Source organism: Hyla sarda, chromosome 7 (assembly GCF_029499605.1).
Source record: "Hyla sarda isolate aHylSar1 chromosome 7, aHylSar1.hap1, whole genome shotgun sequence".
Classification (NCBI taxonomy): Eukaryota; Metazoa; Chordata; class Amphibia; order Anura; family Hylidae; genus Hyla; species Hyla sarda.
In genome coordinates, this window is record NC_079195.1 from 190,298,031 (window position 1) to 190,325,181 (window position 27,151).

The window sequence follows — 27,151 nt, forward strand, 5'->3', positions numbered from 1 at the left end:
GGCAGCATGGAATGTACTATTGTATGGATATAATACACAGAAACGATGTAGGTTTTGTTCTGCTTAAAGCCATCACATGGTCTGGTACAAACTGGGAATAGGTTCTTCGTAGGATTGCAATAACAGAAACACAACAGCTAACAATGCTGGTCTACAATGTTATAGACTGACTGAAATGAGTTCATTCTGAACAACATAAACTTATATTTACCCCAAGACATTCCTGGATGTTCCAAGAAATGACGAAAGATGGGAGATAGAAAGTGAGAGAAGGCACTAGTTGAGAATTAGGGATAAAAGTTGGAAATTGCCATGATGGCATTTAAGATTGACAACATCAAACAGCCTGTGGTGGACTTAAGTACTTACGCCAAGGCAAAAGCCACCAGGGCCCCCACTACTACCACAAAATCCAAGATGTTCCAGAGGTCACGGAAATACGAGCCTTCATGGAGAATTATACCTTGATCTATCATCTATAGAGAAGGTAAACGTGTAAACATTAGGTTTATAATATGGTAAATAATGATATTCTGTCTATGGGAGTATTTTTTATGGACATCAACAATCGTGATTTCACATTAGTATCTTTGACTTAAATGTCACCTTGATAATACAGTCCAGCAAGTTATAGAGCAGGAAGAGCTGAGTAGATTGATTCATGGCTTTGTGGGAAAAAATATCTGTAGAATGTTTCATTTATTCATTTAAACCTCTATGGATTAAGAATTTAGGAGTCCAGTGGGCAGTCCTGATCTGTGATTGACAGCCTTCACTGACTGTATGTATCCTTCCCCGTCAGATAAATGATTTTTTGCACCCATCGATCAAACCACAATACACACAACCTAACGCCGACCGCCCCCAAACTCCTCTCCCCCACCGGTCAGAGGACATCATTGAACATACCTTCAGGCACGGGTTGCCATCTCCATTTCTTTCCCCTGGCCAGGTACCTTTACATGCATGGGGCCCATTCAGCAGCAGCAGCAGTGGCTGGAAACAGGGCCAGAGGATCGGTGCAAATATCATTGTTGCAATCAGGCCAGGCTCAGTTTACTGGCGAGGGACCACGGTTGCAACACCCCTCAGGAGGGCAAAAGAGAGTGGGCACCAGGAGAAGGAGAAGGTAGTGGATCCAGGCTGCTGATTGGCTGGGACAAGCCATGCAGCCACAATCGGGCCCCCTCGTCCCATGGGCCCTACAGTAGTTTCATGGTCGGTCTCTACAGGTGGTATAACACTGTATACAGAGATAGCTGCAAGCCCTGAATAAATAAATTATTATTTCTATTCAATCTTTTTCTCATAAGACTATACGTCAATCTGCTTAGCTCGTCCTGCTATATAACAGGGTTCCTGCAGGTTAAAAGAGAAATATATATACAGTATATATCAATTACTCCTTGATCTGATGTCTGAATGTCTTCACGCAAACATACTGGGTATGGATGCACTGGAAAGTATTTTTTAACATTCCCAAGTAGGCTGAAATCTATGTAAAAAGTATTTATAAGATTCTTACTTTAATAACCATCTCAAAGGTGAAGACTCCAGTGAAAACATAATCAAAGTATCGAAGAACCTGTGTGAAAATAATAGAGAGCATGAACACATGCATAAATGGTTACTGTTGTTTTAAACAACATCCCTCCAGGACCACTAACCACTGAAAAAAAAAAACTAAGGTTTTTACCACTAGACGTCTCACGTCACTGCAATTTGCTGTCTCCTGCCTGTTGTTAGGCTCAGTCTGTTTCTTGTAACAGAAACTCCAAGATGAAACATAGAAAATTGGGGTGGGGCTTAGCTAGTGCTATGCAAAGAAGAGAGGGAGTTAGTCTGGACTGTGTACCTGCAATATGTAACTGTCTTCTCCCTTCAGAAAATCAAGATAATGATATTATCTACATTATATAAAAAGTTTTTGATAATGATAGGTACACTTTAAATACATGTGCCTACTACTGTTTGTGCACAGTTCTGCCTCGGGACTGTAAGTTCCTCTCCTCCCTCCCTTTAGTCTGCAGGTTTCTCATCATCAATAACATCAGCAGCAAAGGTTACGTGATTAGTGTAACTCTTTCCTTGCTGTGCTGCTGTAGCATACTGTAAACCAACTCCTATCACAATGGAGCATGTGCTGTCCTGTAATTGGCTAGAGAAGTAAGCAAAAGGAATTCCTTGTGTGTGTAATACTGGCAAACTGACCGGCTCTGGTATCACCTTCTGAAATGGATGGAATAAGAACTAGCTGTGCACCATAGAGGGCACTCTCAGGGGCTCAATGGAAGCAGCAGGGGCACTAAAATCACCTTTTCACTAAACCGATGTAAGAAAACCATGCAGGTTTTTAAAAATCTTTTAAAAGTACAGGTAAGCGGTAAGGCAAATGAACTTACCTTGTTGTGATCAGAGTTAGTCAACACAGGGTCTTCGGCCGCTAAAGCTATACTGCTCGCAGCAATCACAAGTAAGATGCTCATCTCAAAATATCGCAGGTTCACAATGTAGTGACATACTTTTCTTATCCTAAAGATAAAAATAGGTGTTTAGAAATAAGAAGACTAAGGATAGGTTGCCACTTTTTTGGGGGGGCAACTACGCCAATAATAACGCCCATTCTGCCACATGGCTTATTTATTTTATTTTTTGTGAAAAAATTCTGCCGCCAGATGTTAGCTGCAAGTCAATAGGGAACTGCAAAATGCCATATCCACTTGGTGTTTTTCAGTTTGGCATTTTTTTTAAATCCTTTTGGCGTTGTTCAGCTATTTTTGGCTCCTTGGCAGTTTTTCAAAAACAAACTCTTGTTGAGTCTTTGGCATTTCTTTTGGGAAAATCTTGACGTTTTCTTCCCATAGAAGTCTATGGGAGTGAAAAAACATTAAGAAAAACGGCATGTGGCTTTTAACTTTGGCATTTTTGCAGGCGGTTTTTATTCTCTTTTTTGTACTTTAGCGATCCAAAAAAAGATGGAGACAACTTTTTTAATAAAATTTTGTAGGGTACCATTAAAAAAAATAAAAAAATGTATTTAATGAAATTTATATTTTTAATAACAAATTTTTTATTCATTTTTAAACAGGGATCAATGTATGTGGGCCGGCAGGGAACTAAAAATGTAGCTGGCAATAATAAATATGTAGAAAGAAAATTGTATTTTGTTAAACCTTTTATTAGTAATGTACTGTATTTTAATAATGTGTTTAATAAAGTGTGTGTGTTTTTAATTTTTTTGACATTTTTTCTCAGTTTTTTACATTTTTTTAGGTAGCACTACTACTCCCAGCATGGAACAGACTGTTCCATGATGGGAGTAGTAGTACCTTTACTAATAGACCGATCACCCCATTTTTTTTTTGTTATCCAGCAAATTTTGAAAAAAAAACGCCAAAGTGGCCAAAAATGCAATTTCCACTCAAAGACAAAAATGCAAGAAAAAATGCAAGAAAAAACACAAAAACGTAGGGGAAATCAGTGGCAGTTTTTCTGGCGTTTTTTTTTTGTAAAAAAAAAAAGAAAAAAGACGCCAGAGAAAAAAATTTGTGGAAACCTAGCCTTATGGAAGTATTATATCTGGGGGGGAAAAAACAGGATCCTCAACAAACAGGAAACTGTTTTTGAGCCTAAAGGCCACATGGGTGGGTCACACAAATAATTTCATGAGTCTTTAGCATGGTAAAACAAGTGTTCACTCGTTCGTCTGCTGATCGATGACCCTATTATGCACTTCAGCCTGTTCAACTAATAATCGATCTGTGTAATATGGCCCTTACAATTGGAAGACATTGAGAAGTTGGACCCTCCCCACTTCCCCTCTACCACCACTAAGTCATAGTATTGTATGTTACTGTTTGTAAGGAGAATGCAGAATGTAAGATACGGACGTACGGGTTGGTAGAGCTGAAGATAAGCATTGAACTGTATGGCACAATGGCTTTGGGGGACTCTAAAAGTTTTTCCTTTCTTTTCACTGTCCTTTCTTCTCCATCCTCAGGTTCCTCATCATCCTTTCCATGTTCCTGAGATACAAGAGAAACCTCTCCATCTCTTTCTTCATTTGCTGTAGCAAGAAAAACATCAATAGTTAATATCTAGGAGGTAATACTGAATGCAGACAGATCGGCAGAGAGGCTGTATATATATATATATATATAAATATATATATATATATATATATATGAAAAAAGGAATACAAATATAAAAGGACAACACAGACAGCTAGATGAGTCCTCACTCTGTACCACGGTGCAGTCGGAAGGCATCCCAGCATCTGGTATGGTGATCACTGTGCTCTCTGTGATTCTCTCAGTGCTACTAGACACATCAGCCAAGCTACAGCTGGTGGGATTGGGGCTTTCCTCTTGACTTTGCATACTGCCCAGTAAGGCCTGCTCACTGCAATCCATGTCTGGGGGGCTGCCATTCTTCCCATGGTTCATTTCCTGCAAAGGAGCAGTGTTGGGACCAGTGCCCTCACATCCCACTGTCCTGTCATTTCTTCCACACCAAACAAATGGTGTGATGTAGCAAAAAGAAAAAATAATGAGAATACTGAGGGATGAGCAATGTCAATGAAGGAAAGACAGGATAATGCAAAAGCATATGTGGGTACTGCAAAGAGTTAAAATATTTAGATAAGTAATTGAAAGCAAATAAAAAATAGTAGGTAAAAAAATTATAATAATAGTAAAAAAGCAAGTTGCTGGCACTACATAAAGGAGTTCTTTAGGACTACTATAGTCTTAAAGGGGTACTCCACAACTAGACATCTTTTTCCCCTATCCAAAGAATCTCAGCTGTGGCACTCCAGACATCCGGTGCACAGAGCGAACTTCGCTCCATGACGGATGACTGACAATGTAGGGCGGATGCTGGTAATGTCACGGTCACGCCCCGCTTTTGAAGTCACGAGCCTCCGGCACTGCACCCAATGCTCTAAACGAATGCCAGGTGCAGCAGGGAGATTGCGGGAGTCCCCAGCGGCAGAACTCCAGCAATCAGACATCTTATCTTATATATAATATGTCTAGGGGTGGAGTACCGCTTTAAGGATGGCATTCAACTGAAGCTGGACTGGACTGAGCTGGAGTACCAGACATAGCCTTTATGAGAGCACTCAATAAGGTGCCAAAACTGCTTCAATCAGCTGATTAGGCAGGGTGCTAAGAGTCAAACCCCCATCAATCTGATTATCAGTAGTCCCAGAAACCTTTTTATTGTAAAACTACTGTCAACATTACTAACATTCAGAAAAGGTCTACGGAGCAATTCTCAGAAAATTGTCATACTTTCGAGTGTAACTGTTATTTAAAAAACTTTATGTATCATAGAGACATGTTAGAAGTTTTGATTGGTGGAGATTCAGGTGCTGAAATGAGCCAGCAAAAGGACTCAACTGAGCCCCCCCCCCCTCCCCCTCTCCCCTTGCATGCTTTGTGTTCTATATAGCCCGTGCACAGGGTAAAGCACTTAGGATCGGTGAGGGTCTTGGCATTGAGATCCCAGATAATCGAAACTACTTACATGTCTCTATGACGTGTCAAAAGTTTTTCTAAATGACTGGTACACACATACAAGATGACTTTGGCTATGTTCACACAGATGTATCTGCCACAGAAATCCAGATTCGGGACTCCACATGAAAATGCATTGCCGTCTATGAGCGGTCCTAATGTCAGCATGTTCTGCTGGCACTGTAGTCGGTGGAATGTCGGCTTGGAAATTTTCTGCGTGGACATTCCCCCTTGTGAACATAGCCTAAATGTTTTTTGCACCATACAAAGTACAAATGAATAATAAAAATGCTTTGCCAAGATGTCCATAGCCATTAAACATACAGTAAATCAGGTTAAAGGGGTACTTTGGTGGAAAACTTTTTTTTTTTTTTTTTAATCAACCGTGCCAGAAAGTTAACCAGATTTTTAAATTACTTCTATTTAAAAATCTTAATCCTTCCAGTGCTTATCAGCTGATGTATGCTCCAGAGGAATTTTTTTTTTCTAATTTCTTTTCTGTCTGACCACCATGTCAGGAACTGTCCAGAGCAGGATAGGTTTGCTATGGGGATTTGCTTCTGCTCTGGACAGTTCCGGACATTGCCAGAGGTGTCAGCAGAGAGCACTGTGGCCAGACAAAAAAGAAATTCAAAAAGAAAATAACTTCCTGTGGAGCATACAGCAGCTGATAAGTACTGGAAGGATTCTGATTTTTAAATAGAAGTAATTTACAAATCTGTTTAACTTTCTGGCACCAGTTGATTTACAAAAATAAATAAAAGTAAATAAAAAAAAGTTTTTCACCGGAGTACCCCTTTAAGTTAACTGATATGAGGACTATCAATGCAATGTATAGGAGATGACTGTAATGTGTGCATTTTCTATAGTCATGACCTGCAGAGTCCAAAAACTAAGGCAAATGTACCTCTCTTCACAGTGTCTCATGCAACTCTTGGTTGGCTCCTCTTCAGATCCTTGCACCTCCTTAGCTTCCCCATTGCTTTTTTCCTCAGTATGTATTTTTGCATCCCCCATATTCTCTTTGTCGAGTCCACCCTCCTGACTAGTCGTGGTGCTGTTAGGTGTGCTGGATGTTTCTCGGCCCTCGGTTCTAACTTTTTTGTGACGGCTTCTTCTCTGGCTCTGCCTCCTCTTCATGGCATCTTCGGGTGTTGTACCATTCTGTTCTGCATTTTCAGCATTCCCATGTTTAGATCTCTGTTTCCAGTGTTCCCTGAGATTTCTGTGAGAAGGGCTTTCTTCACCGGTAATGCCACTCTCACCGGGATTGACTCCCAGTTTTTCTTCTTGTCCATCTACTTTTTCTCCTGCTGACTCCTCTAATCCTTTGGCCTTACGATATATACTAGAATGAGGGTTCAATGCTGCCAGCTCTTCATTCTGCAGAGCTTCCTGACTGGACATCTGTATGTGCCTCCTTAGCTGGCTTGTACGTTGCTCCCAAATGGACATTTTATGCCGTTTTCTGCGATCATTCCTAGTTAGAAAATGTAGACTCTATTAACTAGAATTATCAGGGTATTCTATAACATTATTACACAAAAATGTAATGCCAACAACTAAAGAATCACTTTGATATATTTAGAATCAATTCAAAGGACTCAGCTGACTCCTATAGGGTGGGAGCTGCTCTTTGCAGTGATTCTTTACTCTAAATAATAGACAGGCATCCTGAGCATGGGACCTCCCCTCCCATTTGCACATAAAGTGACACATGTGCAATTATTTTCCCGCCGATACTGCATGGCGTGCCTGTGTGCCTGGCACAGCTCGTCAGCATTCAAGATGTCTGTGCCTTTTGATAAATGCCTGTCTGCCTTCAACTGGTACTGGCTGAAGTGGCCGTCGTGCAAAACTATGCAACTTTTTCAAACCTTGCAAGTGGAAACTGCATCAAGTGGCCTGGAGACGGATAAGGCCCATTGAATGTGGCTAAAGCCAAATCCAAAATCCATGGCATACAAAATAAAACTCTGAGGTAAAAATTCAAGGTACATTCATAGATTTCTGCTGCAGATTTACAACGACTTTTTCCAGCTGACAAACCTGCCATGCGAACATGTCCTTAAAAAAAACTTTTAAGATATATACTACTTGTAGACATTTCTAGGTACCAATTTTGTTTTTTCTCCTAACCACAATAATTACAAATGTACAAAAGGCACAATGGGGGAGATTTATCAAAACCAGTGCAGAGAAAAAGCTGACCAGTTGCTCAGAGCAACCAATCACATTTCTTCTTTCATTTTTGAAAAGGCCTCTGCAAAATGAAAGAAGCAATCTGATTGGTTGCTATGGGCAACTTTTCCTCTGCACAGGTTTTGATAAATCTCCCTCAATAAACTTACAGAAGATTAATCCTTAAAATGTATGTACAATGTTCTTCAAGGAGGATGTTCAGTTCATTTTACACTTATGTGTTTTCCTGAATATTTGGGCATAATCTTCTTGACTAATGTAAGGTGGGTGTTCATTTTAGCAATTTCAGGGTTTCATGTTTCCAATTAATGGTTAGTTAAGATTTACACCAAACATTGTGTTATTCTTTTAATGTTTACGTTGTACATTCTGTCAGAGCGGTAATTACCAATGATACCGATAAGGTGCTATGTCATTACATGAATCATCACTGTGACCGCACCCGAGGTTCCTACAATCATCAGCTGTTCTTGGTTCTAGGGAAAGACTTTGGAATCCTAACGGTTCATATATACTTAGGTAAAAGTTGCCCAAACCCACTGATTATAACATAGTCAGCTGTCTATTGTATATAGGGGCCATCATTTTTCACAGAAAATGCAGTGAGAGGAGGATCAGGCATGTTGGATTTAAAGCACCCTGTTTTCAGAGGAATAAGTCACCACCAGAAGAATCTTGCAGTTTTCTCTCATAAATATCTATAATATCCACATTTCTATATGAATTTGCCAAAAAAAAAAAAAAACTCTGTGTGAAAATACACTGTAATAAATTATAGATCGTGGTCAACGTATTACAGCTAGAGATGAGCGAACTTACAGTAAATTCGATTTGTCACAAACTTCTCAGCTCGGCAGTTGCTGACTTTTCCTGCATAAATTAGTTCAGCTTTCAGGTGCTCCGGTGGGCTGGAAAAAGTGGATACAGTCCTAGGAAAGAGTCTCCTAGGACTGTATCCACCTTTTGCAGCCCACGGGAGCACCTGAAAGTTGAACAAATTTATGCAGGATAAGACATCAACTGCCGAGCCGAGAAGTTTGTGACGAATCGAATTTACTGTAAGTTCGCTCATCTCTAATTACAGCTCTGGGGGGAGGGGATGGACACAATAACTGAAGTTTCATTTCTCTGTAGCTCCTCTCCAGGGGGGGATATGGTATCACATGAAATCAATATGCTGCACAAAGTGGGTCTTCTGGAGAAAGAGAGCATTGCTTCTTGGAGCCATTCTCTGCCCTGGCTAAATTACGAAGGTTCTCAGTGAGGAACTCTCCTCTATTAACGTAGAATACTCCAACAGGATATCTAAAACTGACTTTGGTAAACTAGTCAAGGTATTTTTTAGTTTGCAACAGGTTCTTAAATTAATTTTCCTAAGAGTATTTTACGGTACACCCCCCACCTATTCCCGGTGCATTAAAAAATTGTGTTTAGCCACTAAGCGACCTTTGGTAGAAAAATATATTTCTGAATTGTTGCTAGAAAATTTATTGGAGAGGTTTTCATATTCCTAAGTAAATGGATTTGTCATTGGGAGCATGCCATGGAAATGAGATTGGAGTGCAGCTTGATCACAGCCAGTTTTTCACATTAAGAAATAGTTCTTAAAATAAAGATGTTCTAATCATTCTAGGTCACCCAGCTGATGGCAGCCATTAAAAAGTCAATAAGAGCTCTCTGCTGATCATAAGCATAACTCAAGGAAAGTCTGAGAAAAAGTTGCATCCAAAATGTCCATGTGAGTTGCAGGAGTATAGCTAAAAGGGGTTTCGAGGTAGCAACTGGACCAAGGCTATGGTGCCTGAAGTGTCATTTGTTACAAAATAGGTCATTAATATTATAAATGAAATATGCTAAATAGGGGTCTCATACAAATGTTACATTGGTACCTGGTGAGTTACACCTCGGCTGGGTTGAATGGATGTTCCCTGTGGCCACATTTTAATCTATAGTATAGAAGGTATACATGGCCACAGGATACTTGTATAATACAGTTAACATGAGTGTTCAGAGGAATAATTATACACAATATTAAAAGACAACATGGAAAACAACATATCCGGTTTATAACTAACTCACTCAACAGATGATGCATTAGGTGCAGACATAGGGCTGACCTCCTTGGCTTTTTGAAGGGCATGTTTTTGGTTAAACGCCTCCTCTTCTTCTTGCTCATCCTATGGAAGATCAAGTAACAAGGAATCAGTTACTCTTTCAATTTTTTCTCAAATTTCTAAACTTTTTCTTACTTTTTACCCACATTTTGACCAAAAAACTCCACATTTTGACCAAATTTTATACATAGCATGTGCTTAACAGCGCTACAAGGAGCAAAGTCACTAACGTGAAAAATACCCAAAGGTCATTGTGCAGGGAGAAGGGAAGCTATGACTATCACATATTGTGCATAGCCAGATCCTGTCTCATCTATATGTAGAGATATCACCTTTTATTTATTTTTTCCTGTCTCTGATGGTAAGTAGATGACTGCTGAAAAGTTTTCTCTACGGAATGAGAAGTGTCCTCTTATCATCTTATTATTAGGCTTAATTGACAAAAATGTTTAAAATGTTTAGAATATTTTATAATAAGGGATTTAAAAGGTAAGAATAATTTGTTTTTATTTTAATAGATATTGGCCCTTAATTACTAAGAGTGGAGGTTTCTATGTGGGTTTTTATTCCCTACAATTTATTTTCCACTGTATTTTTTAAGGTTTCCCTACATTTTCCACTTTCCCTATACTTTTCTTTTTTTACACATGCTCTGATCTCTTTTCCTCAGCTTAAATCCACCACATTTAATGTGGAAGCCTTAGTAAATATGTAGTTTTTTTGCAAAAATGTCGGGAACACGCCCCTTTTCGGAGACCAATCCCCCTTTGCCCGGCGGCCATGCCCCTTTTTCTGGCTTTTTTCAATTCTGGTGCAAATTCTGGCACAAAATCTGGCGCACACAGAATTTGTGGTGCAATGCAACAGAATCTGGCGCACAACCCGACAAAACATGTCAGGTTTGCAATAGTAAATGAGGGCCATTAAGTTGATATATATTTTTTTGGGGTTAAGAAAACCCAGGCTATCATCACCGAATACAAGTTTTCTGTATGTTTCTGTAGGTTCAGGTATATGCAAAAAAAAAACTATTGTGGATGAGCACTTACCTTGGTCAGCTCCTGTGCATTGGCCAAATTATCCACAGCAATGGCAAGAAATACATTGAGAAGTGTGTCTGGTAGAGTTAAGGTTTAGATACATGAAATATGAACGTAATATTCAACAGATGAAATTATTGGCAATTTTATGAAAGAGAACATAACAAAGTACATCTGACATGTGGCTGAAAATCCTTGACAGCTTGTTGAAGATCACGCCACGAAGAAGCAAACAGTCTTACATACATTTTTTGTGACAAACTTAGAAAATGTTCAATATATGAGGTATATAATCTTATTCATTGAACAGAGGAATGGCCTACAAAAATCTATTGTGTCTGGCATTGTAGCACTCACGGTAGTAGTAGTAACGCTGCTGGATGAGGATCCTCCGACCTGTGTAGCTGATGACACGGGCCGTATCGGGGAGCAGAACTGGTCTTCACCAGAGCACGCCGCAAGGCAGGATGGGCTTGCTGCAGCAGGCGACACCCAGGTCGCTACCCCTGATACGACTCAACCACACAGGTAACTGGGCAAAACGAGGTACAGAAGGATGAGGCAGAGGTGTAGACAGAAGGTCAAGGCAGGCGGGAAAGGTGCGTAGTCAAATAACGAAGCGGAAGGGTCAAAATACACGGGCAAGGCAACAGACAATTGGGAACACTTAAAGGGGTACTCCGGTGAAAACCTTTTTTCTTTTAAATCAACTGGTGGCAGAAAGTTAAACATATTTGTAAATTACTTCTATTAAAAAATCTTAATCCTTCCAGTACTTATTAGCTGCTGAAAGCTACAGAGGAAATTCCTTTCTTTTTGGAACACTGATGACATCACGAGCACAGTGCTCTCTGCTGACATCTCTGTCCATTTTAGCAACCATGCATAGCGGATGTATGCTAAGGGCAGCATGGTGGCTCAGTGGTTAGCACTGCTGCCTTGCAGTGCTGGGGACTTGGGTTCAAATCCCACTAAGGACAACAATAAATAAAGTGTTATTATTATTATAATAACGTCAGCAGAGAGAACTGTGCTCGTGGTGTCATCAGAGAGCATTCCAAAAAGAAAAGAATTTCCTCTGTAGTATGCAGCTGCTAATAAGTACAGGAAGGATTAAGATTTTTTAATAGAAGTAATTTACAAATATCTTAATTCAGGAGAAACAAAAGAAAAACCAGGCACTGCCAAATCCACTTTGCCCTATACACCAACTCCAGATCTCCAACACAAAACCAAATCCCGGCTGCTATGTTAGCTGCTGAGCTGCGGTGCTGACCAACTATAGAAGATAGTCTCTGAACATCCACAATGTAAAAAGAAAGAAGTCGCACTCACCAGGGAAGATGTACTTCAACAGCATCTTTATTCCAACGGTGAACAAGTGTTAAAAACACAAATGAACAGTCCGGCATATTCCAAGCGGGGAGCGCGAGCAGCAGCTCAGACGCGGGGCATACCAATAGGAGGCGACTAGTTTTCATCAGACGCTTCTTCCGGCCACAGGTATACGCCTCCCTTCAGTGGTAGCCATGTATTTATACACCGGACCGTATATAGTGAACAATTAAAAAATATATAAATTGTGCAAAACAGTGAAAAATGTATAAAAAACAACAATACATAGCTTAAAAACACTAAAGAGATAAATGACTCACAAAAATGCTGAAAAATCTTGTCTTTCATTCATGCCCAGCGGCCCCATGGCATTAAGTTTTACTATCCAGAAAGCCTCTTGGCGCATAAGGAAAACATTTTTATCCATGCCAACGGGGATGCTGTCAATTCTCTAACCCGGCAAATTTAATGTCCCTACTGTTGCTGCCATGGCATTCAACCATATGGGCAACAAACCGGGGGGCTCCTTTGCCTGTCCGGAGAGAATATATATGTTCTCTCACTCGTGTACATAATTTACGTTTTGTTTTTCCCACATAAAATCTCTTGCAGGGACATAGTAAACAGTACACGATGTGAGTAGACTTGCATGTGATTAATTGGTTGACAAAAATATTGTGACCACCCAAGGAAAAATTTCTCTTTGGTAAATTTAGATTGCAAAAATTACATCCTCTACAGGGAAAATTACCCTTGGGTGCCAAGTTGTTCAACCAAATATCTTTTTGTTCAGTTTTCTTCTTAGATTTCTTAAGTACATCCCCAACAGTAGTAGATCTTCTAAAAGTGACAATTGGCTTCTCCTCCATACATTTTTTAAGATCTTCATCATTTTGGAGGAGATACCAATTGTCAATGATATTCTCTTTGATGATATTATTTATAGGAGAGTTAGCAAACGAAAAAACAATCCTTTTTTCTTTACTATTCCTAGTCTTATTCATTCTTCTTTTGGATGTTAATAAATCTCTCCTGTGTCTATTTTTAGTTCGGTCGAAAACCTTCCTAATAATCCCCTGGGGGGTAACCTCTCTTTTCCAATCTGTGGGTTAATTCCTCTGCCTGGGACAAAAAGGTGTCATTGTTGCTAATAACTTTTTAACCGTAAGAATTTACTGTACGGTATGTTATCTTTAAAAAGGGGTCAATTCAGGAGCTCGGAAGAGAAAGAATATCTCCTAGAGACCTCTACAATAGAGGACAATGTTATAAACTTAACCGATGTAACCCTGGACTCTAGTTGTATTTCGGTGCTGTCTAAAGGACTACATTTTGGGTTACATGACAAGTTTAATTCTACACGTTTTGACATTGATTTACATAAGGCCTTACGCAAAATATGTTTGAATAAATATTTCACCAGCATGAAAAAGGGAGGTGTTGATATAGCTAAAGTGAAAAAAATCTCTGGAAGGTGAAAAACCTTACTGTATTTCCAAATTAGGTTATAGTATGGCTCATGAATTTTCCCCTCAGGATCAGGATTGTGTTGAAATTCTTTGTGGGTTGATGGACGAACATGAATTGGATAGTGAGGTATCTAATATAGATGGAGAGGATTTATACACTCCGTCCTCTTTTTTCCGTGGTGGCAATAAATCCACTTTCTGTCCGCCCATCATACCTGGTAGCAATATTGATCTTTTTCATAAGGCTGTAAAAAGAGATGCACAAGCATTAATCTATCCATCCCCCCAAAATAATCTTTCTGCAAAAGAAACTAATGCATTAAAATGGTTAGGCTCTAGGAAGGACTTACTAATAACTAAGGCAGACCAGGGGGGAGCGGTGGTAGTTTGGAGTACTGAGGCACACCAAGCCGAGGTTGATCGTCAGCTAAATGACAATACAGTATACACAAAACTTAAAAATAATCCTACAGTAAAAACTACCGATCGCCTCCGCTCCCTCCTTAGACGCCACGTGGAAAAAGGGGACATTTCAGTCAAGACAGCTGAGAAATTGATTCTTAACAGTCCTAAGCCTGCTAGATGGTACGTACTTCCAAAAGTACATAAGAATTTAGATTGTCCTACTGGCCGCCACATAGTGGCTAGTATCGAGTCTGTGACACAGCCTCTTTCTAGCTACCTGGAGTGGTTATTAGCCCCGCTACTGAGTGGGATACAATCCTTATTAAAGGATACTAGCGAATTATTGAAGGCCTTTGATAATTTCATTTGGATGGATTCATTTCAGTTAACATCTATTGATATTGAAAGTTTATATACCGGCATCCCACATGATGCGGGTATAGGGGCTTTAGACAGTTTCTGCTAGAAATAGGGAAGTCCCAAGAATTTATGGACTTCGTTTGTGAGTCCCTACGCTTCGTCCTTGAAAATAATTATTTTCTACATAATGAGTGCTGGTACAGGCAGGCCCATGGCACAGCCATGGGCTCTCCTGTATCTTGCACATATGCAAACATTTTCCTCACTGTGCTTGAAAAGAAATGCATCTTTTCTATCTCTAATCCCTTTCTGAGACAGATTAAACATTTTTTACGATATGTGCATGATGGTTTGGTAATTTGGGACGGGACCGAGAACGAGTTCCAAGACTTCATCTGCTACCTCAATGAGAATAATGGAGCCAATATGTTTTTTAATAGTTGCTTTGGAGGACAAAAGTTAGAATTTTTAGATGTCAAACTGAGAATTGACAGCGGTGTGTTACAGACGGAGGGGTATAGAAAGGCTATTTCCAAGAATACTTTTTTACATTATGAAAGTTCCCATCCATCTTATGTTAAAGATAACATACCGTACAGTCAATTCTTACAGTTAAAAAGAGTTAATAACAACAATGACACCTTTTTGTCCCAGGCAGAGGAATTAACCCACAGATTGGAAAAGAGAGGTTACCCCCAGGGGATTATTACGAAGGCTTTCGACAGAAATAAAAATAGAGACAGGAGAGATTTATTAACATCCAAAAGAAGAATGAATAAGACTAGGAATAGTGAAGAAAAAAGGATTGTTTTTTCGTTTGCTAACTCTCCTATAAATAATATCATCAAAAAGAGTATCATTGACAATTGGTATCTTCTCCAAAATGATGAAGATCTTAAAAAATGTACGGAGGAGAAGCCAATTGTCACTTTTAGAAGATCTACTACTGTTGGGGATGTACTTAAGAAATCTAAGAAGAAAACTGAACAAAAAGATAATTGGTTGAACAACTTGGCACCCAAGGGTAATTTTCCCTGTAGAGGATGTACCGTATTTATTGGCGTATAACACACACTTTTTAAGCAAAAATTTTTTGCCTAAAGTCTACCAGCGTGTTATACGCCGATAAGCCGCTGCAGTTCAATGATTTAAAGCGGGCGCTTTAAATCAATGAACTGCAGCGGCTTTTGCAGGTCCAGAGACCTGCCGTCGCTGCCGGCTTCTCTGCCCCTGCCTATCCTGGGGTCAAGAGACAGCCGGCACCGCGGCCCCATTGCCTCCCCCATCCCCGGTTGTATAATTACCTGTTGCCGGGGTCGGGTCCGCGCGGCGCGACGAGTGACGTCACATTGAAGACGTCACTCATCACTGCGCCTCTCAGTGCATAGCAACGATGCAGGAGACCGGCACCGGAGCCAGAAGCAGCGCGGACCCGACCCCGGCAACAGGTAATTATACAAACAGGGATGGGGGGAGGCAATGGGGCAGCGGCGCCGATAGCCAGGGGGAGAGAAGCGGTGGCAGCAGGGCTCTAGACCCCCAGGAAAGGCAGGGGGAGAGAAGCGGGCAGCGAAGGCCTCTCTCCCCCTGCCTTTCCTGGGGGCTTCTGCGGGTTCCGAAACAGTGTATTGGGGTATACACATGTACACACACGCACCCTCATTTTACCAAGGATATTTGGGTAAAAAACTTTTTTTTTTTACCCAAATATCCTTGGTAAAATGAGGGTGCGTGTTATAGGCCGGTGCGTGGTATACCCCGATAAATACGGTAATTTTTGCAATCTAAATTTAGCAAAGAGAAATTTTTCCTTGGGTGGTCACAATATTTTTGTCAACCAATTAATCACATGCAAGTCTACTCACATCGTGTACTGTTTACTATGTCCCTGCAAGAGATTTTATGTGGGAAAAACAAAACGTAAATTATGTACAAGAGTGAGAGAACATATATATTCTCTCCGGACAGGCAAAGGAGCCCCCCGGTTTGTTGCCCATATGGCTGAATGCCATGGCAGCAACAGTAGGGACATAAAATTTGCCAGGTTACAGAGAATTGACAGCCTCCCCGTTGGCATGGATAAAAATGTTTTCTTTATGCGCCGAGAGGCTTTCTGGATAGTAAAACTTAATGCCATGGGGCCACTGGGCATGAATGAAAGACAAGATTTTTCAGCATTTTTGTGAGTCATTTATCTCTTTAGTTTTTTTAAGCTATGTATTGTCGTTTTTTATACATTTTTCACTGTTTTGCACAATTTATTTATTTTTTAATTGTTCACTATATACGGTCCGGTGTATAAACACATGGCTACCACTGAAGGGAGGCGTTTACCTGTGGCCGGAAGAAGCGTCTGATGACGCGAAACTAGTCACCTCCTATTGATATGCCCCGCGTCTGAGCTGCCGCTCGCGCTCCCTGTTTGGAATATCCCGGACTGTTCATTTGTGTTTTTAACACTTGTTCACCGTTGGAATAAAGCTGCTGTTGAAGTACATCCTCCCTGGTGAGTGCGACTACTTTCTTTTTACATTGTTAATTTACAAATATGTTTAACTTTCTGCTATCAGTTGCTTTAATAGAAAAAAGGTTTTCACCGGAGTACCCCTTTAATCTCAGGCTAAGGGCACTGAAGATCTGGCAGGGAAGTGTGGGAGGTACAGGGACTTATAGAATGTGTCAGGTGTTGCACATAATTATGGGCATACTAGCCCTTTAAATTACAGAGTTCAGGCACGCGCGACGGAGGAGCGTGGTAAGTGACAGGCTAGGATTCGCATGCGGTCCTGTCCCGCAATGCGGATCCCAGCCCCACCGGCAGCAGGGGAGAGCGGGGCAAAACGCTCACGGCCAGCGCAAGTGGCCGGAGTGCCATGTGTAATAGGCATCAGATATTGTAAATTTGATAATTTACACCTAACCATTTTTGGTGGGAGAACTGACTTATCCACATAAATAGAGGACAAGCAAACAGTCGCAATTTAACAGTGCACAATAAAGAAGACAAATGAGGAGATGGAGATCTATTGGGCTGTGGGATGAATAAAATAAAACATGATAGTGGTAGACTTATTAAGAAACCTTTTAAAGGGTACCTGTCTCTTTAGACAAAAAACTTCTGAGATGTCATAGTGACATGTCAGCACACAGATCCTCACCGACAAAGACACTTCTGACATGTTGCCTTAATTGTTAGAACTTTTTAGACAAGCATATTTTAACATTAAAGTAAACAGGTATGGCTTTGCCAACTTTTGGTGTAGCACTACAAGCTGGCCATCGATTTGCTGCCTTTTGGCTAAGATCAAGTGTAAGACTTTCTTATCAGTGGCTATGCCCTGAATTAATAAGTATGGGTGGGTACTGTATGTTAACAAGAAGCTTACTTTCTGGGTGCATGCAGGTAGGCCTAACTGCTACTTGTAGGTGATCCAGGCCTCTTGATCGAGGCTGCCCCAAATGCCTAAGAAGTGGTGACCATGGTGACCCTGAGATTGGGATCCCACTGAGTGGCTAGACAATATGAGTTAGATATTCAAGCCATATTCATAGTGAATTTCTTATTTATTTGAATTATTCTGTATGTTACTGTCACTGTCCATATTTGTTTGTCATAGGATCTTATCAGGATTCAACCATCACAATCTTTTGCCCCTGCAACATTGGCTTACAAGACTAAACTCAACTTATCACTCCTTGAACACTGGGGTAGTAGATCATTTGGAAACTAGAATAATATTTGCTCTGTTTAAGCATTGGGAAAGGATGCCCATCCATCTCTGATTCTTAAAAGAGTCTTTTAGACTAGTGGGTTGGGAAAGGTTTGTAGGTACCCTTCTTCTTTTGGTGAGTGCTTGTGATAATTGTGTGCTTTTTGTGTTTTACACTACACTTTTCTCTGATTTATTCTGAACAGCTGTGAAGTTTAAGAGTAATTTAAATTGTAACTTTGGGCAGAAACTCAAATAGGGAGAGATCTGTCCATCCGGGCAGGCTGATAGTAGGCTATAGTTGCAGGGAAAAGACTGTATTCTGGACCCCCTAGTAGTGCGGAGTATGGAACATTTGTCACCTAAAAAAATATACACATTTTTAACCAATGTATATTATAAATACAACTAAAACATTTTTGCAAAAGTGCCCATTTACCCACAAGTGAAAAAAGTAAGTCATTAATATAAAATGGAAGATGGCCTGTTTTCTTCAAGAAATCCTTCACAATCTCTAATCTCCACCAGGTACAAACCACCCCCTTATTTAGACTGAAGGCAACATAAGCATTTTCTCTATTTTGTCACTTAGTACTCCTGAAGTTTCCTTTCACCTTAGACATTTTTTTTCTCAGTTCACACAATTTTCGGTTTCACACACACGCTGTAATATGTGAAGAAGTCTGAGTAAAAAGTGTTTTTAAATTATTTACTGATGGTGACAATTAAAAGAAACCACAAAAGAATAAAACAGTGAATATGCATGTTTGTTCTGTTATCATGTGTGAATGCACAATGAATGTAAATTAAAACACAATGTGATACATTATCTAGATCAGGGAAAATCGGGGAGGATCAACGTGTTTAAAGAAAGTAATTGTACAATTGTACAAGAACTTGGTGATTTGCAGGAAAGGACTTGGTAAATCAAAGGGACTATTTACTTAAAAAGTAACCATCATTAGGAAAAACTTTTGACATGTCCTAGTGACGAAGTTTTGAATGGTGGGAGTCAGAGTGTTTAGACCTCCACCGATCAGGAAAACGCACAAACTTCTCCCAGCTTGAACAATCAGACCCCCGCTGATCCAAATTTTGATATGTTGATTTTGACATGTTGCTAGGACAGGTCAAAAGTTTTTCCTAATGATAGTGGCTATTTATTTAGACTAAATCAAATGTGATTGCTAATTCTAATGAATTGGGCCTATAACAAATTTTGGGAGTTTTGCAAATTTTGCTCATCTCTCAATATTCAATCTTTAATACAAAGATTTCTCTCATGCTGCACCTAACCCCTGTATACCTGCCTCACTAAATCACACAAAGTTTTATCCCTGTTCCTATCTCTATCTACTTTATAACTAGTAAAATATCATTCAAAGTTTTTATTAAAGTTGTTAAACCAGAAGAAAGGGAGAGGGATACAAAAATTAAAAAAAAAGGAAGGAGAAAAAAGTGTGTGGGAAAGGTAAGGTAAATATAACAACAAACAGTAGTTCCAAAAAGAAAGTGTACATCATATGAAGTAGGAATACATGTATCTCGGTGACAATGACATAGGTGAATAAAAATAAGAAAAATAAGAAAAAAAGCTTAACATTCACAGCAATATAAGTAACATGGAAACAATGCCCAATTAAAGAGAGAAAATAATGCTATAACAAAAGGCCATGTCAAAGGATAGACAAGAGGGCATTTAACTTGAATGGTCAGTACAACGACTGAAATCTCATTCATTTTAAAGGAGAACTACATCCAAATGAAATTACCTTTATAAAGCTGAACATGATAAAGTTATATAACTTTGCAATGTGAAGTGTAATCTTTTCTGAGCACATACCCTGTTTCTCTCAGCTTTTCCTCCAGGAAGAAAGTCCAGGAGATCTTATACCAATGATGACTAGCGTCTACCATAGACGACACTTCCCACTCCCTTCTCCTCAGTTCAGAGAGCTGACAGCTTCAGTGTGCTGTGTTTAAGTGTCCCTGATTGGCTGGAGGGCAACACACCCCTCCCTGCAGCTCACATAGGAAACAAGCCCAGTGTGTGAAGTTTTTTGCTCACTCAGCAGGATTTTCAAAGCCTGTTTATGGAGTCTATTGGGGTCTGATTTTGAAACAAATCAGCTGAGATGCCTTGTGGAGTCATGGTGAGCATATATATATATATATATATATATATATATATATATATTTCATTTAATTTATTTATTTTTATTTTTTTTAACTTTTGCTGGACATCTCCTTTAGGCAAAATTTCCACTTGGTTTTTTTTCTGGCAGTTTTTGTAATCCATAAGGAAGGAGAAGTCTAACTCCTTCCTTTATATGTCCAATTCCTTATGAATACACTTCTGGCTTTGGCTCAAAAACTGCAGTGGCAGTATTCCAAGAACTGCCAGAAAAAAAACAACTGGAAACTTAGCCTTAAAGGAGTACTCCGGTGGAAAACTTTTTCTTAAATGAACTGGTGCCAGAAAGTTAAACAGATTTGTAAATTACTTCGATAAAAAAATCTTAATCCTTTTGGTACTTTTTGGCAGCTGTTTACTACAGAGGAAATTCTTTACTTTTTGAATTTCTTTTTTGTGTTGTCCACAGTGGTCTCTGCTGACACCTCTGTCTGTTTCAGGAACTGTCCAGAGCAGCATAGGTTTGCTATGGGGATTTTCTCCTGCTCTGGACAGTTCCTGATATGGGTATCAGGTGTCAGCAGAGAGCACTGTGGACAACAAAAAAAGAAATTCAAAAAATAAAGATTTTGCTCTGTAGTAAACAGCTGCTAAAAAGTACTGAAAGGATTAAGATTTTTTAATAGAATTGATTTACAAATTTGTTTAACTTTCTGGCACCAGTTCATTTAAAAAAAAAAAAAAAAAAAGTTTTCCACCGCAGTACCCCTTTAAGCCTCCTCAATGGACTTATCTGTCCTCAGGATTCCTGTACAAGGATCCTGGATAGCACACCCATTGAATTCTGGGGCTCTACTTAAACTATAATAGATCCTTTTTTTGTCTAAAATTATTTTGTTACATGGCTTGCAATATTTCTTATTGCAAATGTGTCTTCCTACAAAGAAAATATTCATCCGCAGATCAAATACACAAAAGTCGTAAGTAGGATACAGTTTCCAAATAGCGTGAGGACGATGAAATAAATGGAAGACCACATTCCAGAACTGACTCCCCCCTGTGACCGGATACCATTGTACATCACCTCATTCCAATCTTCTCCAGTTAAAATCTAAATGAATGATACATAACACGGTCGGTAAAGCTTTCTTCATTGAATAACAAGCTATAATCTGTAGATTAATGCAAAATAGGGGGAGATTTATCAGAACCTGTCAAGAGGAAAAGGTTCTGAGTTGCCCATAGCAAAAATCAGATTGCTTCTTTTATTTTTTAGAGGCTTTTTCGGAAATGAAAGAAGCAATCTGATTGGTGGCTATTGTTGATGGGCGAATTTTGAAAAAATTTGATTTGGCCAATTCGCTGAATTTTCCCCAAGAATTTGGTTCAATCCGAGTTTATTTGCGGCAAATCACTATTAAAAACGGCTATTTCCGGGGTAACAGAGAGCCTCAATAGGGGTGTAGAACACTTTGCCTTGCCGTAACACACACATAGGGAGTGTGCTGGGGTAGTGAAATAATACTGTTATTCAGTATAACATGCAGATTACAGGCGTCCCTATTAGAATCACTGCCGCAGAGCGGCACAATGACAGAGTCTGGTTGCGGCATCACAATTGAAGAGATTAACAAGTTTAAACAGAAAACACGTACAACAGCTGAGTGCATCTATATTTTACTTTTTATAGAGAAATACGCCCCTATACGGCTGCAACAGAAACATGCGTAACACTCAATGTGTGTGTACATACCCCTGCTTTTACACTAACAGGCCACTATACGCTTGAAACAGAAAACACATACAACAGCGTAATACTCCCCAGTACGGTTGCACCAGAAATAAGCGTAACAATCTAGTGCATACATTTTTTAATGCTTTTCCCCTATTAGCTTTAACCAGAAAAAACGCAGGAGTGTGGAGTGTGTATATTTTTCACTTTCCCGCCTACCCACTTTCCCGCCTTCCCAGACTTCCTTGCCCCATGTTTTTACACATTTAGCTGCCATTTTAGCTCCCAGCCCGCACAAAATGTAGTGAATGAAGGGATTCGTTTCAATGAAGCGCGAGGAAATTCGGATTCATTCAGAATCAAATTTTTCATGAAATTCGGAATGAATTCGACTTTGTCATCTTCCATTCGCCAAGTTGCTATTGGCAACTCAGCAACTTTTCCTCTAGACAGATTTGAATAAATTGTCCCCTATAAGTGTATGATCAGGTTATGGTATCTATCCGACATACTATGAGCATAGCATTACCTGAAAGACCGTCATAATGGCTGCAGGAAATGTATCAAAGTTTGCAGAAGGGGTGCCATCATTGAAATTAAATCTGCAACCAAAGGAGATGTAATGTATTATGTATAGCAGCACAAAATACACAATCTTCAAACAAAAAAAATTTAAACACAAACTACTATGAAGTATAAGCAATATTCTCTGACAGAAAGGGGGATTTATCAATGGAGCAGATTATTGTTTAATGTGAAACCAGATGTGAAAGTATGAGTGCCTTAAAGCAGAGAATATTTCCTTTGTAGCTGTGAAGTCTTTCCTCCATGCTGGGTAATATTTTTGGGTGTTTGCCTCAAAGACCATGTTGCCCTAAGGCTATGTTCACACCTCGGAATTTCCGCTGCAGCAGATTGCCATTGAATTCAACGGGATTTTGTTACGCTTCCGAATTCTGTGTCCGCACAAAGAATGAACCTGTTCATTCTTTCTGCAGACTCGGCGTGGAATGCATAACCATCTATGAGACTCTGCATTCTCGTGGGATCCTAGCACCGGCAGTCTCCAGAATGTCAGCACTGAGATTTTCTGTGCATTCCAAATTGCACATTCCAAAGTGTGAACATAGCCTGAGAAAGTCTCTCCTATAGGAAGGCTGCAATACTGAGTTGCCAGGTTAAAGGAGTTTTACAGGATTTCTTCCAGAAGCAGCGCCACATCTCTCCATAGGTCGTTGTTGCATTTGCAGCTCAGCTCAATGAAGTATTTGACCAAACACAACCTATGGGCAGGTGACTCTATTTCCGAAAGAACGTAGCCATGTTTTTCGATTTCTGTATAACTCATACAATGACTATACAGTTTCAACACAATATCCGGCCTATGAATAAGACACAAAATAGTTCACTTGTTACTGGTCAGCTGAAGGTAACGTGTAAAGGGGTCCTCTGTGGCCCTGTCCTTACTACATATTTTTTCTACTCTTGGATGTCCTCCAGTCTGACTCGCCTACCTCATCTATGGTGGTATACTGTCTGTATTTTTCACTTTTAGTGTTTTTCACAGTTTGACAGCTTTTGCAGTCATATGTACCAGTGGTATTTGTATTGATGTTTATTATTAAGGAGGGCTGTGCTATATGCAGACTGGGGTTTAACTACCATTGTTCATTGTATTACTTCAGGACAGGTGCCTGTAGAGGAGGGGGTTCATGGCCTCTCCTCTTTGTTGTGCTTTGGGCCTTTATGGCCAATTTTAAATGGTTTTATTAAACTGTGTGCCTTTTGATATTTCACTATGTGTTAATAGTGCAATAAAGAGTATCCATGTATTTCCAAATTATGCATTTTGGTGTGCTGCTATTGTTTCAGTGTAGCTCTTATTCTCTATTTACACAGTGTGAAAGATGTCTTAGGCCATGTTCAGGGCATTACCATTTATGAAGATGGTGCATATTCAAGCGGTCCTAGCACTGACTCATTTTGCCGGCACCTACTGTCTATATTCCGCAGTGTGAACATACCCTTAGCGGTGACATATTTCTTATAATACATCCTTCATAGTTGACAGTTCTGCACATATTAACTTGATATAGGTAACAATCCTCAGCTACATGGAGATCAGGTCTAAAATATATTTGTTTTTCATGCAGACTATGGAAAGTCTAGTAAAAAGCAAATGGGAACTGTTTAAGCTGTTTTTTTTTTTTTTAAATAGAAAAATGGTTCTTGTATTACTCAGCTAATGGGTGGATCTCAATTGAGCTTTGTGCTAAAAAGCGTAATGCCATTCTCTTTTATACGCTTTCTCTTTTTCATATGCATTTTAACCTGTTATTTTTCTATCGCCTTAAATTGAGGCACTTTATTAATTATCTCCATTGTGGAGGTAAGCAGTGCTTACAGTATTCTAACACTTGCTGCCATGGACTTGATCAATATTACAGTTATTCATCAGTATAATTGGCGCTGGCCTCAATAAGCATGACACAGTGAACTAGATGAGGATTCGCTGGGATGGCTGCTGCAATGTTCCTGTGACCTTGCCGGCTTTCTATCTAATGCCGGTTCTATGTTAACCCTTTCAGATGGAAGAATAAATCATATCTTAGTATAGGATTTCAACAATAATCAAGGCTTCAGCAATGCAAGGACAAGTCGTATTATACAGTAATTCTTCCCTATAAGTAATGCTATAAATATCATCAAAATACAGCATTCTATATTTTTGCCTTTTCATGGAATCCAAGTCACATGGAGGTACAGAAGTGACTCATATAGGTCTATGAGTGCCCTATTAAGTCATATTAACTCAGAGCTGCACAAAACTTTAATATTCACAAAACAAGAAAGAAAGAGATCCAGCGCTCTGTTGGAGGTCCGTATAAAAATGTCTTCATTTATTAAGAATCCATTAAAACATTACAGTAGACGTCACAATACAAGAACAATAATTCTTGATGTGTCTGGTCATAAGCTCTAAAAACACATAGCTGAAAGAAAAGATAAAAAGAAAAAATGCTTGAAAAAATGCTTGAAATCTATAATTTCATTATACAGATTTAATTATACAGATATAAGGGGTTTAAAGCATTCTTTCTTTTTCTCTTCTCCTGTACAGCGCATATGTGATTCTAATTTGCTGTTCCATTACCATTTCGTGGTTCTAAGGGTTGATATATAAGAGTCTTACTGCTATGTGTTTTTAGGGCTCGTGACTAAGACGCAATCCCCCTCGAAATGCTTCAAGAATTATTGTTCTTGTATTGTAACGTGTACTGTAATATGTGTTATCTGGGACCTCTGACTGAGCGCTGGATCTCTTGTTTTCTGGCTTTGCGAATTTTACTCGCTGCACCTCTTAGGAGGATAGTAGTCAGAAAGCTGACATTTTCCTTTTGTTTTCAGAGCTGTAATATGGTCATGTACATGATCATTAACTTAAAGGGGACTTGTCAGGTTGAATAAGTTAACTGATCAGTAACTTGCTCATACTGGTTTTAGGAGTCTAACAGGCAGTCATTCTTAGTGATTGACAGTTATCTTTGTATATATACAAGGAAGGCTGTCACCCATTGTGTTTCCGTGCCTACTGGACTCCTGAGTCAAGGACAACTAACTCACCGTCTGCCTAACCACAATGGTACGGCTATCTGCTGCTGAATGCTTCCTGCATTCCTCATAGGAAATGCCTGCTCAACCGAAAAATGGTCATAGTGGTGACCCACCTAAGCCAGTGGCTGGACAGGCATATGTGTCGATAGCAGGAGTTATACCCATATGCTAAGTGCAACAAAATCTACTTTCTCTTCTTTTGGTCCCCACAGATGTGCAGAATAATATAGTTGGCTGTTTATTGAAGTGGATAAATATGCCCTGATTCACATCAACTTGTAATCAAATGTAATCACCCGTCATTTTTTACTTTGAAATCCAAAAAAAGTCAAATGATCCAAGATAGTACAAATATAACCTACCTGCCACCATACAGCTGCATTCCAAGCAGTGCAAACACAACAATGAAGAGGAATAGGAGGAAGAGCAGGCTGATAATTGACTTCATGGAATTCATCAAAGACACCACCAAGTTCCTCAAAGAGGCCCAGTATCTGCAGAAATACACAAAATTCTACCATCATCCTATGGCATAATTATACTGTAAATGACAAATATATTAAACAAGATATTACAATACAAAACAAAGAACACTTCAATTGCACTCACTTGGTTATTTTAAATATCCTTAAAAGCCGCAGAGCTCTTAAGACACTAATGCCAAAAGATGTCCCGGGTCTAAATATGGCCCAAAGGACTTCAAATATACTTCCAATTGTGACCTGAAAAAGACAATTTAAAGCAATAGGTTCACTGGTATTTACATTGAGGTAAATTGTTCAAAATTTCCAAATTAATCTAGAATTGATATATAGTTAATAAAACAAATTTTACACATATTTGTGAACATTGAAACTGCCTAGAACTATAGCCTGAGAAAGTGTAAAGTAGTAGAGTTTCTTCTTGTGGAGACCACTATATGGAGTAGAGAATAGACCAGGCATTGTGTCCTGGGGAAAAAAAGTTATGAAAATCAGCTTTTCTCCAAAGGAAGAAAGCTGTCTCTCCAGTGCCATCCATTTGAGGTGGCTAGCCTGTAAATCAATGCTCAACCCATACAGAACCTTGAAACATGACTTTGGGTTACCAGCCAAACCAAAAAGAAGAGGACCAGCCTTTAGACAGCTGTTTTGCTCCTTATCAGTACAGGGCAGGGTGCTGGTTTGTTGGAAGAATGACCATAGGATTGCATCTGAGAGGATAGTGTTACTCTTTGAGGAGACTGCAAGTTGGCATAGGAAAATTTGTCTGGCTTATAAGATTCCATATGCCATTGAGGATACAACCAATTAGGACATTTTGAGTTTATATAGGAGCTCTCTCATTCATAAACTCCAGCAATAGGCCAATGCAGGGAGTAGCTACAATGGATATCCTTCCCACTACAGGATTTGGTACATCTACATGTTGCATAGATAGATTGTTGACTGCAATACACGTTATGTAATAGTCCATATTCAATGTGGGAATATTTTAAACTGGACCAGATCCACCATCAAACTGCCTTGGTGTATCC

At 39.5% G+C, this 27,151-nt stretch overlaps 1 protein-coding gene across 1 annotated transcript in view; it reads right to left on the reverse strand.

The window, feature by feature from the left end:
* Nucleotides 1–27,151, reverse strand: part of CACNA1E (calcium voltage-gated channel subunit alpha1 E) — an 877,957-nt gene that overhangs the window by 122,320 nt on the left and 728,486 nt on the right. Inside the window, exons 15-27 of the mRNA XM_056531933.1 lie at nucleotides 26,245–26,357; nucleotides 25,998–26,129; nucleotides 22,550–22,622; nucleotides 21,282–21,399; nucleotides 10,885–10,952; nucleotides 9,801–9,898; nucleotides 6,427–6,999; nucleotides 4,241–4,503; nucleotides 3,895–4,066; nucleotides 2,403–2,532; nucleotides 1,526–1,585; nucleotides 370–476; nucleotides 212–223 (exon numbers count right to left, since the gene is read on the reverse strand). Of these exons, the coding sequence (XP_056387908.1) occupies nucleotides 212–223; nucleotides 370–476; nucleotides 1,526–1,585; nucleotides 2,403–2,532; nucleotides 3,895–4,066; nucleotides 4,241–4,503; nucleotides 6,427–6,999; nucleotides 9,801–9,898; nucleotides 10,885–10,952; nucleotides 21,282–21,399; nucleotides 22,550–22,622; nucleotides 25,998–26,129; nucleotides 26,245–26,357 (1,919 nt within the window). The remainder of the gene's footprint in view (nucleotides 1–211; nucleotides 224–369; nucleotides 477–1,525; nucleotides 1,586–2,402; nucleotides 2,533–3,894; nucleotides 4,067–4,240; nucleotides 4,504–6,426; nucleotides 7,000–9,800; nucleotides 9,899–10,884; nucleotides 10,953–21,281; nucleotides 21,400–22,549; nucleotides 22,623–25,997; nucleotides 26,130–26,244; nucleotides 26,358–27,151) is intronic.